Source organism: Rhinopithecus roxellana, chromosome 13, assembly GCF_007565055.1.
Source record: "Rhinopithecus roxellana isolate Shanxi Qingling chromosome 13, ASM756505v1, whole genome shotgun sequence".
Classification (NCBI taxonomy): Eukaryota; Metazoa; Chordata; class Mammalia; order Primates; family Cercopithecidae; genus Rhinopithecus; species Rhinopithecus roxellana.
In genome coordinates, this window is record NC_044561.1 from 20717085 (window position 1) to 20732899 (window position 15815).

General features: G+C 46.6%; 1 protein-coding gene across 5 annotated transcripts in view; it reads left to right on the plus strand.

Moving 5' to 3' along the window:
- Nucleotides 1-7685: 7685 nt before the first annotated feature.
- Nucleotides 7686-15815, plus strand: part of ASCC2 (activating signal cointegrator 1 complex subunit 2) — a 52046-nt gene continuing 43916 nt past the window's right edge. For 3 of the 5 annotated variants that reach the window (XM_010359473.2, XM_030914889.1, XM_010359479.2), the window contains exons 1-2: nt 7687-7948; nt 13749-13846. In XM_010359473.2, the coding sequence (XP_010357775.1) occupies nt 13766-13846 (81 nt within the window). In that variant the 5' untranslated portion in view covers nt 7687-7948; nt 13749-13765. Of the gene's footprint in view, nt 7949-13748; nt 13847-15815 lie in introns of all 5 variants that reach the window. The other 2 variants (XM_030914890.1, XM_010359483.2) reach the window with 2 other exon arrangements.

Below are 15815 nucleotides of genomic sequence, written 5' to 3' on the forward strand. Positions count from 1 at the left end.
AAAAAAAAACTTTTGGCCAGGCACGGTGGCTCATGCCTGTAATCTCAGCACTTTGGGGGGCCGAGGCCGGTGGATCACCTGAGGTCAGGAGTTTAAGACCAGCCTGGCCAACATGGTGAAACCCCATCTCAACTAAAAATACAAAAAAATAGCAGGGCATGGTGGTGGGTGCCTGTAATCCTAGCTACTTCAGGAGGCTGAGGCAGGAGAATCACTTGAACCTGGGAGGCAGAGGTTGCAGTGAGCCGAGATTGCACCATTACACTTCAGCCTGGGTGACAAGAGCAAAACTCTGTCTCAAAAAAAAAAAAGGTTTTTCCGTTATGACCGCAAAACATTATGTATATGCCTATCACAATACTTCTTAAACCGTGCTATATAATTTATGTTTTATTCATATTTCTGACAAGACTTCTGAAAACCTTGAAGGCTGGAATTGAATCATTACTTTATTGATGATAACTGGCACATGGTAGGTGCTCAATGAATATTTGTTGCTGAGTGATTATAGTAGGTTGAACAAACATTATTATACAGCTAAGGAAACAGAGGCTTAGATAAGCTAAGCAACTTGTCCAGTTTGCCTTGTAATTAAGGGATATAAATGGGCTTAACACTTACATCATTAGACTGTACAACCAATCCATCAGCTACCTCTTTACCATGTACCTCTCCAGAACACCACTGATCTAATAAAAGAATACCAATTGGTGGGTACCCAAGGTATACCTGGTCTATCCAGAAGCTAATATCTCCTTATCCCTAATCTAGCAACTTGAAATGCCAGCCACTGTTTCTGGTCATGATCTTGAACAGTTAACAATCTCACCCCTCTTGCCCCAGTGGGTACCAGTCATAATCTTTAGAAAAGGCTGGTCAACTAAACAGGAGGAGGACTGAGCATCTAAAAGTTGTATTAGGACAGAAGCCCAACTCAAAATGGCTTAAGCAAAACAGGCATGAGAAAAGCTTCAGGGTACCTGAATTCAGGTTTGCCTAGATCCAGGGTTCAAATGATGTCATCTCTCTCTTTTATTCTTTCTCTGCTTATCATTCATTTTCTTGGCTCTGCAGTTCTCTGAGTTGGCTTCATTCTCAGGTTCTAGGTGGTGGCCTCCAGCCAGCATAAGTTTATTCTTACTACTAACAATCTCATCAGAGGGAGAGCTTCTCTTTCCTTTTGATTTCAAATAAAGATACCAAAATTGGGTATCACTGGATAGATTTGGTAGACTGGATGGAATGGCTCATGCCTGTAATCCTAGGACTTTGGGAGGCTGAGGTGGGAGGGTCACTTGAGACCAGGAGTTCGAGACTGGCCTGGGCAATATAGACCCTGTCTCTTAAAAAAAACAATTGAACATCAAGTATCCACTCTTGAGCCAATCACTGTGACTGAGGGTTTAGAACATGCCATTTATCCAGGCTCATATTAGATTGATGTGGCAGCTTCCAAGATGGCACCCAGTGATCTTGCCGTCTGATATCCATGTCCTTGTATAGTAAGACCCCTCCCACACTGAATCAAGACTGGCCTATGTGAGCAGTAGAAATGTGGCTGAAGTGATAGTTTGTGACATCTAAAGCTAGGCCACAAAGACATTGGTACTTCTGCTTTGATCTCTTAGATTGTTCGCTTTGAGAGATGCCAGGGGCCATGTGGTGGGGACACTCAACTAGCCCTGTAGAGAGGAACCGAGACCCCTTGCCAATAGCCAGTACCAACCCAGCAATCATGTGAGTAAACGATCCACCGCAGAAGTGAATCCTTCAGCTCTAATCAAGTCTTCAGTCCTAGCTGACATCTGATTGCATCTTCCTGAGAGACCCTAAGCCAGAACCACCCAGCCAAGCCACTTTGGAACTCCCAACCCACAGACACCGTATGGGATAATAAACTATTTTTTTAAATTGAGATGGGGTTTCACTATGTTGCCCAGGCTAGTCTTGAACTCCTGGGCCCAAGTGATCCTCCCACCTTGGCCTCCCAAAGTGCTGGGATTACAAGCATGTGCCACTGCACCTGGCCTAAAAAACTATTATTAATGTTTTGTTTTGTTTTGTTTAGACGGAGTCTTGCTCTGTTGCCCAGGCTGGAGTGCATGGTGTGGTCTTGGCTCACTGCAACCTCTGCCTCCCAGGTTCAAGCAATTCTCCTGCCTCAGCCTAGCAAGTAGCTAGGACTACATGCACCCGCCACCACACCTGGCTAGTTTTTCTGTATTTTTAATAGAGACGGGGTTTCACCATGTTAGCCAGGATGGTCTCAATCTCCTGACCTCGTAATCCTCCCTCTTCAGTCTCCCAAAGTGCTGGGATTAGTGTTTTTTTTTTTTTTTTTTTTTTTTTTGAGACGGAGTCTCGCTCTGTCGCCCAGGCTGGAGTGCAGTGGCCAGATCTCAGCTCACTGCAAGCTCCGCCTCCCGGGTTTACGCCATTCTCCTGCCTCAGCCTCCAGAGTAGCTGGGACTACAGGCACCCGCCACCTCGCCCGGCTAGTTTTTTGTATTTTTTTAGTAGAGATGGGGTTTCACCGTGTTAGCCAGGATGGTCTCGATCTCCTGACCTCGTGATCCGCCCGCCTCGGCCTCCCAAAGTGCTGGGATTACAGGCTTGAGCCACCGCGCCCGGCCGGGATTACTGTTTTAAACTGCTGTATTTTGGGATGATTTGTTGCATAGCCCTAGATGACTAATACAATTTTGGACATTCAAACTCTGGGTAAAGGGTCAATGCCACTCCATACATATTGAAATGGGAGTGACGGTTCCCTAAGGAGTGATCAAGTTGCTATTGGTAGGAAAACAGAGGAAATAAACACTGGACGCCAAACAACAGCTAATCTCAACAATGAGTGCTCTGCAAACACATGCTTGCTGGAGGACTGACATGCAAAAGAAGGGAACACTGATTCATCTGAGGTGACTCAGAGTGTCTGGGCCAGGCAAGACTCAGACCTAGATATTTCAATGTCTATTTTGTAGCACCGAATATTGACAGTTTTCTCCCTAGTTACCCCTAGACTTTGTTGGTTATACGAACCACGGACACTCCTCTCTTTTGCCAACCCAAATAGTTGTTCTTAGTTGTTTTTCTTTTAATCTAGAGGAGAAGCCAGGCCAAGAAATTACTCTGTATTTGCATGTTTGCAAATGACTTATGCATGATTTGAGTCCTCTCCTGTTAACCCGGCTTTTAAATTTAATTTCAGTTGGACACATATTAGCTGAGACAAGAATGTGTCCTTTGTAAACCAACATTCCTCATTAAGCTCTTTCGGCAAGGGAGAAAGATGAAAGAAATGTAAAAGTTAACACTCCAGCTGATAGGGAGTCTCCTTTCTTCCTTCCTTCCTTTTCACTAACATTTTTCGAGCACCTACTATGTTCTTGGCATTGTCTATATTATCTCATTTAAGCCTTCTGTTTTGTTTTGTTTTGACACTGAAATGCAGTGGCACAACCATAGCTTACTGCAGCCTCCACCTCCCAGGCTCAAACTATCCTCCCATCTCAGCCTCCAGAGTAGCTGGGGCTACAGGTGTGTGCTACCACACCCAGCTAGTTTTTTCATTTTTATTTTTTGAGAGACTAAGTCTCATTGTGTTGCCCGGTTGGTCTCGAACTCTTGGCCTCATGCAATCCTCCCACTTCAGCCTCTCAAAGTGCTGCAATTACAGGCACGAGTCACCACATCCAGCCTTAAGCCTTCTAATGAGGAGGTGGATATTAACTATCTTGTTTAACAGATGAGAAAACAGATACATTTGGAGAAGTTAGTGACTTATTGGATGTTTTGACTTCTTACAGTCATGTTATTTAGTTCCAAAACCTTTGTGATACGAATATCTTTGTACCCATAGGAAAAGATGGAATCAGTGCATATATTTTTTCCGGAACTATTATTTTAAGTTTTTCCTGGACCAAAGACTGCTGTATGTGATTTTCTCCCAACCAGTCACCAGGATACAGATTGCATTTTCCATGCGTCCAGTGTGTGTGGATGACAGAGAAGAAACAAAACAAAACAAAACAAAACACACAGTTTCTGGCACCTTTTTCTGTCCCTTCCATGTCAGCAGAAGATCAGTTTTCCAAAAATGACAGCAACAGGCTGTCATGGTGGCTGTAATCCCAGCACTTTGGGAGGCTGAGGTGGGAGGATTGTTTGAGCCCAAGAGTTCAAGACCAGCCTGGGCAACATATTGAGATACCATCTCTACAAAAAAATTAAAAATTAGCCAGGCACGGTGGTACATGCCTGTAGTCACACCTACTCAGGAGACTGAGGCAAGAGAACTGCTTGAGCCCAGGAGGCAGAGGCTGAAATGAGCCATGATCGCGCCACTGCACTCCAGCCTGGGTGACAGAGGGAGACCCTATCTCTAAATAAATAAATAAATAAAATAATAATACTAACAGCAACAAAGGGAAACATTCACTGTTCTGACACAGCTTGTGGCACTTGAGATCTCTTGGAGCTTGGGAAGGGCTCCTGGTAGGGAGGTTATGAGGATAGGCTCTGTGGTTAAACAGGGCTGAATTCAAATCCCCACTCCACCCACTTACCAGCTCTGTGACTCTGGTCTAGTCTTTAAACCTCTCTTTAAAATGGGGTAATAATAGCATCTACCTCATCATTCTTACAAAGAGTCAAGGAGCACCTGGCTCAGTGGCTCACACCTGTAAACCCAGCAGTTTGGGAGACCAAGATGGGCAGATCACCTGAGGTCAGGAGTTCGCGACCAGCCTGGCTAACATGGCAAAACACCATCTCTACTAAAAATACAAAAATTAGCCCAGTGTGGTGGCATGCGCCTGTAGTCCCAGCTACGAGGGAGGCTGAGGAGGGAGGATGGCTTGAACCTGGGAGGCGGAGGTTGCAGTGAGCCAAGATCGTGCCACTGCACTCCAACCAGGGTGACAGAGTGAGATTCCATCTCATTAAAAAAAAAAAAAAAAAGTCAAAGAGATAATATACGTTAAATGCTTATTCCAGTGCCTGGGATGAAGCAAGGGTTTGACAAATGTGATCATTACTATCACAATTGTCTTTATCTCTCTGCACCTCTACTTCCTCTGCTGCAGACCTGGGCTTGATATGTGTCCTCTAAGTATCTGTGGCAGGCAGACTCTAGAATGGCCTCCATTGATTCACATCTTTTGGTATTCCTGCTCTTGTGTAATCCCCTGTGGGCAAATCCTGTGACTTGCTACTAACAAATAGAACACGGTAAAAGTGATGTCACTTTCATGATTAGGTTACATGATATTGTAATTTCTCTCTTGCTAGTAGACTCTCCCATTGCCTCCTTTTGTTTGTTTGAGACAGGGTCTTGCTCTGTCGTGCAGGCTGGAGTACAGTGGTGTGATCACGGCTAACTGCAGCCTCGAAGTCCCGGGCTCAAGCAATCCTCCTGCCTCAATCTCCTAAGCAGCTGGGACTACAGGCATGCACCACCATGCTTGGCTAATTTTTAATTATTTTTTGTAGAGACGAAGTCTCGCTATATTGCCTAGGATGGCCTCAAACTTCTGGGCTCAAGCAATCTTCCTACCTCAGCCTCCCAAAGGGTTGGGATTATAGGCATGAGTCACTGTGCCCAGCCTCTTTGAATTTTTTCATGCTTTCTTTGAATTTTTTTTTATTTTTATTTTTAGAGACTGGGTCTTGCTATGTTGCTCAGGCTCTATTTGAACTCCTAGGAGCAAAAAATCCTCCTGCTTCAGCCTCCCAACCTGCTGGAACTACAAGCATGTGCCATCACTCTTGGCTTCCCTGTTAACTTTTAGGCTTTCATGCTTTGATGAAGTAGGCTGCTTACACTGGAGAAGCCTACGTGACAAGCCTTTGGCCAAAATCCAGCTAGAAACTGAGACCCTTAGTCCAACAACCACTAAGGAACTGAATTTAGCCAGTAACCATGGGAACTCAGAAGCAGACCCTTTTTGAGTTGAGTCTTTAAATGAGACTCCAGCCCTGGCTGATACCTTGATTGCAGTCTTGTGGGTGACCCTGATGCAGAGGAGCCGACTATGCCATCCTCAGATTCCTGGTTCACAGAAAATGTGAGATAATAAATGTGTTTGTTGGCCAGGCATGGTGGTTCACGCCTGTAACCCCAGCACTTTGGGAGGCCAAGGCGGGCGGATCACGAGGTCAAGAGATCGAGACCATCCTGGCCAACATGGTGAAACCCCGTCTCTACTAAAAATACAAAAATTAGCTGGGGGTGGTGGCACGTGCCTGTAGTCCCAGCTACTTGGGAGGCTGAGGCAGGAAAATCGCTTGAACCTGGGAGGCGGAGGTTACAGTGAGCCAAGATCGCACCACTGCACTCCAGCCTGGCAACAGAGTGAGACTCCGTCTCAAAATAAATAAATAAATGTGTTTGTTATAAGTGGCAAGCAGTGTGTTGTTATAAGTTTGTGGTAATATGTTATGCAGCAATACAAAACTAATATAAAATCCAGCCCCTCTCATCTCATTTCTGGTTTACAGGCCATCTCCTATTTCCTCAGCACCTTGCATTCATGACATTGACTCGTTGCTATTGGTTTTCTTGCACTCCCTATTTTGTAAGCTCCTTGAGGACAGGCACTGGACTAAGCATTACTTGTAGCCCTAGTACAGATAGCAGGGGTTGGCAGGAGGGTCCTGGGAAATATTTCACAATCCTAGGGTGGGGTTGTGTTCTCCATTCGGGGGCTTCTATAACACCTCAATAATGATGGTGGTTGGTTTTGAATTCTTACTGTGTGCCAGGCACTGAGATGAAGCCAGGGATGTGTGTTCTTAACGAGTTTTCTGTGATGATTCTGATCCATAGCCAGACTTAGGAACCACTAAACCTACATTACCTAAGGCATTCTGTAGAAAAACTGCATCCTTCTCTTAGGATAGCTATACTTGTACCTTCATTAAAAAACAAAAACCAAAACAAAAAAACTGTATTGCATACATACAGAAAAGTGCACAAATTTTAAGTGTACAATTTGATGAATTTTCCAAAGTGAACACATCTACGTGGCTACCACCGAGATGAAGACAGGGGTGACCCCAGCCTCACTTGTGGCCCCTCCCAGTCCTCAGCCCCAGAGGAAACCACCAATCTTAACACCATCACCACTCATGAGTTCTGTCTGGTCCAGAATTTCCCGTAAATGAAATCGCAGTCTGTATTCGTACATCTGCTTAATATTATGTTCGTGCTTTTGACTTGTTAAAATTTCTATTCTGGATTAAATATGTAAAACGGTGACTAAGGAGGTCGGGCAGAAGGTGGAAGCCGGGGATTCCGAGACGCCTTCTCAGGTGCACAACTTGGATTTCCCGAGAGGTGTAATCACGTAGGGGAGGTAGGAGGGGAAGGAGGCGTGGCTACAGACTGCCGAGTGTGGGGCGGAGTCTTAAGAATTGAGGTGCTAGGCCGGGCGCGGTGGCTCAAGCCTGTAATCCCAGCACTTTGGGAGGCCGAGACGGGCGGATCACGAGGTCAGGAGATCGAAACCATCCTGGCTAACACAGTGAAACCCCGTCTCTACTAAAAATACAAAAAACTAGCCGGGCGAGGTGGCGGCGCCTGTAGTCCCAGCTACTCGGGAGGCTGAGGCAGGAGAATGGCGTGAACCCGGGAGGCGGAGCTTGCAGTGAGCTGAGATCTGGCCACTGCACTCCAGCCTGGGTGACAGAGCGAGACTCCGTCTCAAAAAAAAAAAAAAAAAAAAAAAAAAAGAATTGAGGTGCTGCCCGGGTCCGGCTTCCCGGCGGTAGTTTGCTCTGCTCTGGGGGCGGGGCCAGGCCGAGACTTCCTGTCTGCTCCTGCGGAATCGCCGTTTGACCCCGGAAGTGCGGGCGCTCAGGGAGCTGTCACCGTGGGCGGCGGCGGCGGCGGCGGCGGCGGCGGCGGCGGAGGTGGAGGCATAGAGCTGGTGGTGGAGCCGCCGAGGTGAGTGTGTGGCTGGTCCCTGCCGGATGCAGGGCAAGAGGCCTCGGAGGAGCCGCGGCTGTGCCTTGGGCAGCCTTGGCTTTCCCACCCTCTGGCCTCCATTGCGGGGCCCAAGCGTACGCTGAGGGGTTGTGAGCCCCTCCCCCACCCGCCAAGACTTGGCCGCCAGGGTCAGGAGCCACGGGTTCGAAGTTCGGCCCCAGAGTGGTCTTGGACCAGCCACGATCCCCCCACGTCCTCACACCCAGGGCTTCAGTTTCTTCAGGGTTCACTCATTCGTTCAGCAAATATTTGTGGAGTGCTTCCTATGTGCCAGACACAAATCTAGGCATGGGGGATACAAATAAAGCAAGACAGACAAGGCTTCTGCTCTCATGGAGCTTACAGTCTAGTGGGAGGAGATGGTCAACCACAAGCAAATGCACGAGGTCATTAAAGCTGTGACACTAACTGGGAGAGTAGATACTATAGGCAAAGCAATCAGAAGGTCTCTGAGGAGAGTAATATTCAATTGAGAGACTAGAGGAATGATGACAAAGAAACTGAGGGAGCAGTAGCCCCAGGGATGTTCCCAGGCCATATTGTAATTGGGTGCTTGTAGGGAGCTCCCCTCTCTTTCTTAGCTTTTGGCTTTTGCTGTCCTGCCTGGCAGGGGAATACAGTGGTGGCACAGAAATAGTCGTGATTATTGTTTGTCCTTTTGAAACTTAAAGTTCAGATTACCTAGTTAATTTCTTCCCCCCCCCCAAAACGGGGTCTTGCTCTGTCGCCCAGGCTGGAGTGCAGTGGCGCGATCTCGTCCCACTGCAACCTCCACCTCCTGGGTTCAAGCGATTCTCCTGCCTCAGCCTCCCGAGTAGCTAGGATTACAGGCATGCGCTACCACGCCCAGCTATTTTTTTTTTTTTTTTTTGTATTTTTAGTAGAGGCGGGGTTTCACCTTGTTAGCCAGAATGGTCTCAATCTCCTGACCTGGTGATCTGCCTGCCTGGGCCTCCCAAAGTGCTGGGATTACAGGCATGAGCCATCGTGCCCACCCCTGCCTAGTTAATTTGTACCCATGCTTTAGACAAAAACTCAGGTCTTCCTTGACATCCCTCCTCCCTCAAGCCAGGTCTCTCTTTTAAATGCTGCCACAGCTTCGTGAGCCTTACCTACATAGCTACATCATGGTATTGGTTTTTATTTGTTTGTATGGCTAATTGGAAAAGTATCTGTCTTTCCCCATTATGACTGTAAGCTCTGTGAAGGGCAGGACCAGGTTTGTTATTTGCCCACCTTAATATTCTCTGGGCATCAGTGCCTGCCACATAATAGGTGCTCAAAAATATTTGAATGGCCGGGCAGTGACTCATGCCTGTAATCCCAGCACTTTGGGAGGCCAAGGCGGGCGGATCACCTGAGGTCAGGAGTTCCAGACCAGCCTGGCCAGCATGACAAAACCCTCTCTCTACTAAAAACACAAAAATTAGCCAGGCATGCGCCTGTAATTCCAGCTACTAGGGAGGCTGAGGCAGGAGAATCTCTTGAACCCGGGAGGCAGAGGTTGCAGTGAGCCGAGATCGTTCCTCTGTACTCTAGCCTGGGTGACAGAGTGAGACTTCATCTCAAAAAAAAAAAAAAAAAAATGAAATACGTGAAATGATTAACATACTGTTTGCTCTCCCATGGTTTATAAAAGGTCTTTTCTGCCACCAGGTTGTCATCATCTCTTTCTGGTCATGTCTCTCCCATACTTACGTGAGTCCTCACTGCTTTCAGGTGAAATACTAAAATCTTTAGTGTAGCATTGAGGCTTTTTTTTGAGATGGAGTCTCGCTCTGTCTCTCAGGCTGGAGTGCAATGACGTGATCTCCGCTCACTGCAACCTTCGTCTCCCGGGTTCGAGCTATTATGAGGCTCTTTTTAAACTGGTCCTGTCTTCCCTATCCAGCTTCTCTTCTCTCTTCACTTCTGTCATCCCCTATCTGACCTTGTGTTTTCAGCAACACCAAATGTCTCTCTCTTCCTTCAAAGCCACACTTTTTAGACAGAGTCTCACTGTGTCCCCCAGGCTGGAGTTCAGTGATATATTATGACTCCCTGCAACCTCACTCTCCTGGGCTCAAGCAATTCTCCTGCCACGGCTTCCCAAAGTGCTGAGACTGCAGGCGGGAGCCACCTCACCCAACCCAGAGCCACACATTTTAAGACTCTGAGCTTTTGTTCATGCTTGCTCTCTGCTTGGAATGTCACCTTTTCCCCCTATTCTTCAACATCCAGGTTATAGATCACCTTCTTTGTAACATCCTTCATTTCTCTACTGTACTCTAGTTTTGGACATTTCCTCTTACAGCTTTAATGCCAAATGATAGTCAGTTATATGCCTAGGACCCAGATTATATTCAGGAATTGTTTGCTGAATAAACCAGAAAGCCCAAAGTGTCTTGCCTCTGGTTGAGACTTGAATAATAACTAAATTTTATTGAGTGCTTATTATGTGCCACGTACTGGGTTGAGCACTTCACATTGATTACTTCTCATGGCAACCCTGGGAGTTTATGTCCTATTACAATTCTGATATTACAGAAGAGGCAATCAAAAGTTACAGAGGTTAGGGAACTGTCTCAAGGTCTCAACATGGATAAGAAAAGGTGGAGCCAGGATTTGAACCCAGGCTGTAGGACTGTAGCGCTGTCTCCTTACCACCACACCAGACTAGACCTGAATTGCCCTGGCAGGCAATGGTTTGTAGGGGTGAATTTCTTTAAAAAAAAAAAAAAATTTTTTTGTTTGTTTTAAATTTTGGGACAGGGTCTTGCTCTGTCACCTGGGATGGAGTGCAGTGGTGCCATCATGGCTCACTGCAGCCTTGATCTCCTGGGCTCAAGTGATCCTTCCACCTCAGCCTCTTAAGTAGCTGGGACTACAGGTGTGCACCACCACACCTAATTTTTGAATTTTTTGTAGAGATGAGGTCTCAGTATGTTGCTTAGGCTGGTCTCAAACTCCTGGCTTCAAGCAATCCCCCCGCCTTGGCCTCCCAAGTGTGGGGATTACAGGCGTAAGCCACTGCACCTGGCCGTGAATTTCTTCTGAAAGCAAATGCTCTCTCTACCTGTCTAGGCCTGGACTGTAGGGCCTGGAGGTTAAAGGGTAGAGACTTGCTTCCTCCTCATGACTTTTTCTCCACCCTGTGTCTCACAGCCAACACTCCCACAGCCATCTTCCGTGGGCAAGCCTGGAAAGAATTGGGGCTGTCAGTCATTTAGACTTCTGCACTGGTGTGCAGAGCAGTGGTGTTTCCAGCTCGCCTTCCAGCATGGCTAGAGGGTTAGGAAAATAAATTATTATTATTATTTTTTAACATATTCAGCATAAGAGCCCCAGGTGCCCTAGCAAAAGACCTGGGCTTTGGTTTCAGCTTGGCCAATAATGTATTTACCTTGAGCAAATCAGGGCCCCTCTTTGGACATCTGAGCATAGTAATCCTTGTCCTTAATTGGGTTGTTGTGAGAGGCTAGTAAGATAGTAACTTGATTAGAAATAGATGCAGCAGAGGATATTCTCTATGCTTTGCAAAGCTGAAAGATGAAAACTTACCCCAAGCTCTTTATTACTTTCTTTGCCTTGTGATTTTTTTTCAGGCCACCTCATGTATGCAGAGACCATGTGTGTCTGATCTGCTGGGATGCTATAGCTGGAACAGTTGTCAAGGACTAGGCAGACTGGTCCTCTCTCATTACTCCTTCTAGGGTGGGGATTTTCACAGTCTTTATAACAGGCCGGAACCAAGGTTCCTTGGGTGCCAGGCTGTGTCCACCTCCTTGCCTTTGCTCTGCTGTTTCCTCTGCCTGGGGCACCCTTCTTTCCTGGTCAGTTTCTATTATCAAGACTACTCAGGGTCTCCTCTAGAAGTGCTTTGACTCTCACTCCACCCCTTCACCCAATCCCACCCCTAAGTTTAACTAGACACAGTATAGTGAATGGTTAAGAACCAGCCTGCTTCACCACCTACTAACTGTGAGACCTTGGGCAGGTTTCTTGTTTTCTGTGAGCCTCTGTTTTGTCACTGATAAAATGAGGATAATAATAGAACTAACCTTGGAGTTTTTGTGAGCGTTAATACATGTAAAGCCAGTTAACTGGGCAAGTAAGTTAATGCTGAGAAAAGCACTTAGAGACCAGGCACTCACACCTATGATCCCAGCACTTTGGGAAGCCAAGATGGGCAGTTTGCTTGAGCTCAGGAGTTTGAAACCAGCCTGGGCAACATGGCAAAACCCCATCTCTATTTTAAAAAAGAAAAAGAAAAAAGAAATTCACTTAGAGGAGCTCTTCATATCATTAAGCCTGGCCCAATATCTGAGATATGACACACCTGGTAGCTCATGTCCCCCCATGCTCCACTGCTTGTCTGTGAAGGCTCAAGAGGTGACAGTTTCATCACCCCAGCCTCTGTCTCTCTTCGTGTTGTCATTGAGACTGTTCCAGCCTTTTATGGCATGTTTTTTGAGGGGCCTAATTCACTTCTATTCCATGATTCATTTAACACGTATGTCCCTTCTGTGGGTCAGGCCAAGTGATATTGTGAAAAGAACACTGGACAGCAAGACAGGAGACCTTGGATCTGCCGCTTACTGACTGTGAGGTCAGTTTGGGCTTTTGTAGAAAGGAGCTTGCACTGTCAGTTTTCTATGAATTATCTTTTTTGCTGGTCCTGTTTTTCCATGTCCTTCTTCCCTTCTTCTCATGTCCTATTCTTCCATCTACTTCTTCCCTGAAGCCTAGAGAGATTGTAAAATCTTAACATCCTCCACAAGTGAGGAAAGGCCCATGGCTTCACCCCTCAAAAGACTTAAAATCTGGCTAGAGTTTTAAAAGGAGTGTCCTCATATGTAGTTGTTCTTCAAACATTTGGTGAGGCCACCTCTGTACCAATCCTGTGCTCACAGAAAAGATAGCAAGAGGAGAGGCCTGGGCACTGTCTTCATAGAGCTCACAGGCTAGTGAGCTCACAGAGCTGGAGCCATAATAAAGAGAATCTAAGTATTTTTAGCCAGTACTTCTCAAAGTGGGTGGAAACAGGCTGGGCACAGAGGCTCACACCTGTGAGCGCTTTGGGAGGCAGAGGCAGCACTTTGGGAGGCCAAGACAGGAGGATAATTTGAACCCAGGAGTTTGAGACCAGCCCAAGTGATGTAGTAAGAACTCATCTGTCAAAAAATAAAGCCTGTCTCTACAAAAAATTTAAAAAATTAGCTGGCCGTTAGTGGTGAATGCCTGTAGTTCCAGCTACTCAGGAGGCTGAGGTGGGAGGATTGCTTTAGCTCAAGAGTTAGAGGCCACAGAGAGCTATGATCGCACCACTTCACTGGGCAACAGAGTAAGACTCTGTCTCTTTAAAAAAAAAAAAAAAAAAGCTAGGCGTGGTGTGTGCCTGTAGACCCAGCTACTGGGGAGGCTGAGGCAGGAGGATCACTTGAACCGGGGAGGCGGAGGCTGCATGAGCTGAGATAGCGCCACTGCACTTCAGCCTGGCGACAGATCGAGACTCCATCTCAAAAAAAAAAAAAAAAAAAAAAAGTGTGGAAGTCATCTGGGGAAGTATTTTCTTCTACAATTGAGAACTGCTTTATGCAAAAAAACAGTTACTTTGTCTGGGTTAGTAGGCGCATGAACCAGGTCCTGAACCACAACAGGAGCCTCCTAAGGCAAGAGGTCGAAGCTTCTCTTCTGACTCTGGGATCAGCCCCAGAGCAGGCCCTGCCCCCAGGAGTCTGTGTGTCTGCTCTCTTCTTCCCATCCATATTCCTTTCAGGAGGGTCACGCAGCACAATGCCAGCTCTGCCCCTGGACCAACTCCAGATCACCCACAAGGACCCGAAGACAGGAAAGCTGAGGACTTCACCAGCGCTGGTGAGCCGGTCCCTTAAGGCCGTTCAGCCTGATATTGTCAGTCTTGCAATTTCAGAAGCAAAAAGTAAATTCCTTCTTTATCTGTTCCAAGAATGACCCGAGGGCCATGGTCAGTGATTCAGTAGCTGAGACACTACTAGTCTCTTCCAGGCCCAGAGTAGGAATTTCCTTCTGAGCGGCAGCTTGAATTTGCGTAGGATTTTCCATGTCACCACCCTGCACCTTCCCCCCAAAGCATTTTATTTCAAATCAGTCTGATGACAGTTCTGATTCAGCCTGAATCAGACTAGAAATGGATCCAGCCCAAAGCTGAGTTTGGGGATTTGACCCTGTGGAGGGTGTTCAGGTTTCAGGTAGCATTTTCAGAGCTATCTAAGCTGCTCTCCGTATTTTGGTGGGAATGCTGATTTCAGAGGTTGAGCTGTGTTTTATCTCAACTGAGATAAGAAGCACCACATACAAACACCCCGGCAGGGCTTGTGAGACTGAAAAATAAGGAGGCTGTGAACATGTCGATTACCAGCTGCAGAGAGAGATTAGAGCCATGGAGAGGTGCCAGGCTGCTGAAGAAGGAGATAGATGCGGCCCTGGAGTTCCTATACCCTCTTGTTGTTTTCCCAAGAATTTGAGCTCCCTTGAACAAGGTGGGAGGAAGTGTTTTCTAGGGGTTTGAGTAAAGTCGTGGGAAACAGGAATTGGTGTTTTATTTCCTGCCTTCTAGATGGCTTCTCATTACTTCTTAAATACTCTCTAATAATAGTACCTGACATTTATAGAGTACTTGCCCTGTGCCAGACCATTCTAAACACTTCACCCAGATTATGTCATTTAGTCCACATCACAGCCCTACAAATAGACATTTTGATTGTCCCCATTTTACAGATGAGGAAACTGAAAGTTCAGAGTCACAGAATTAGGAAATTAGGGGAGCCAGGATGGGAACCTAGCCGAGCAGACCCTAGGACACATATCCTTAAAATCTTTCTGCTATAAAGTTTCACGTTTCCTTTTTATAACCTTTTTATGTGTGGGAGATACTTATCAGAAAATCTGGAGTGTTCTTTTCGGTACGATAGCCACCCAATTCATTCACCACGTGTAGCTATTAAGCACTTGTAATGTGAATAGTGAGTGTATGCTGAGGAACTAGATTTTTAATTTAATTGTAACGCTTTTAAATTAAAATAGCCCCATGTGGTGAGTGCCAGCACAGATATAGAGCAGTTCTATTATTGCAGAAAGTTCTGTTGGAAACACTGATGGAGACTGGCTCCTTGGGTGGTCAAGTATGATTTTCCACCTCAGTCCTCCCCCCATACCGAATGAACATGTGGGTTGTTAGACTGCGGGCACTGTGAGAACAGCGGCCTGGTCCTTGCCCTTTACTCCTGATTTCCAGTGCCAGGCGCATAGGAGGCTCTCAGAAAACATTTGGTACATGACTGCAGCCAGGCCATGTGCCAGGTGCTGGAGCTATAAAGAGAAAAGACATGGTCTCTGCCCTTGAAGAACCCACGACCTAAGAGAAAGACAGACCAGTAGCTTCTCTAGTGTGATCAGGGTTGTGATAGAAGGAAGTCTAGGCTGCTTCATGAGTGCAGAGCCGGGGCCGCTGATCCAGATCAGTGGGGTGTATAGGGGCAGAGAGGCCTTGGGCCTGATGGGAGGGTACGTGCAGCCCAGGAAGGCTTCCTGAAGGAAAGGGCTTCTGAACTGGGTATTGAAGGGTGACTTAATACTAGCTGGGCAGAGCAACAGAAGGCTGGACCTGGTAGGACAACCTTAGTATGCAGTCCCGGAGTCTTGAGAGAGCCTGACTCTTAAACTAACCACAAGTCACTGGAGGTAGCAACAGTATAGCAGAGTTAGCAAGTACAGGCTTTGTGTTCATTTCACACATATTTGGATATTTGTCTTTGTGTCTTTGGACAAGTTATTGAACCTCTCTAAGCCTCAAATCCAAAAACGA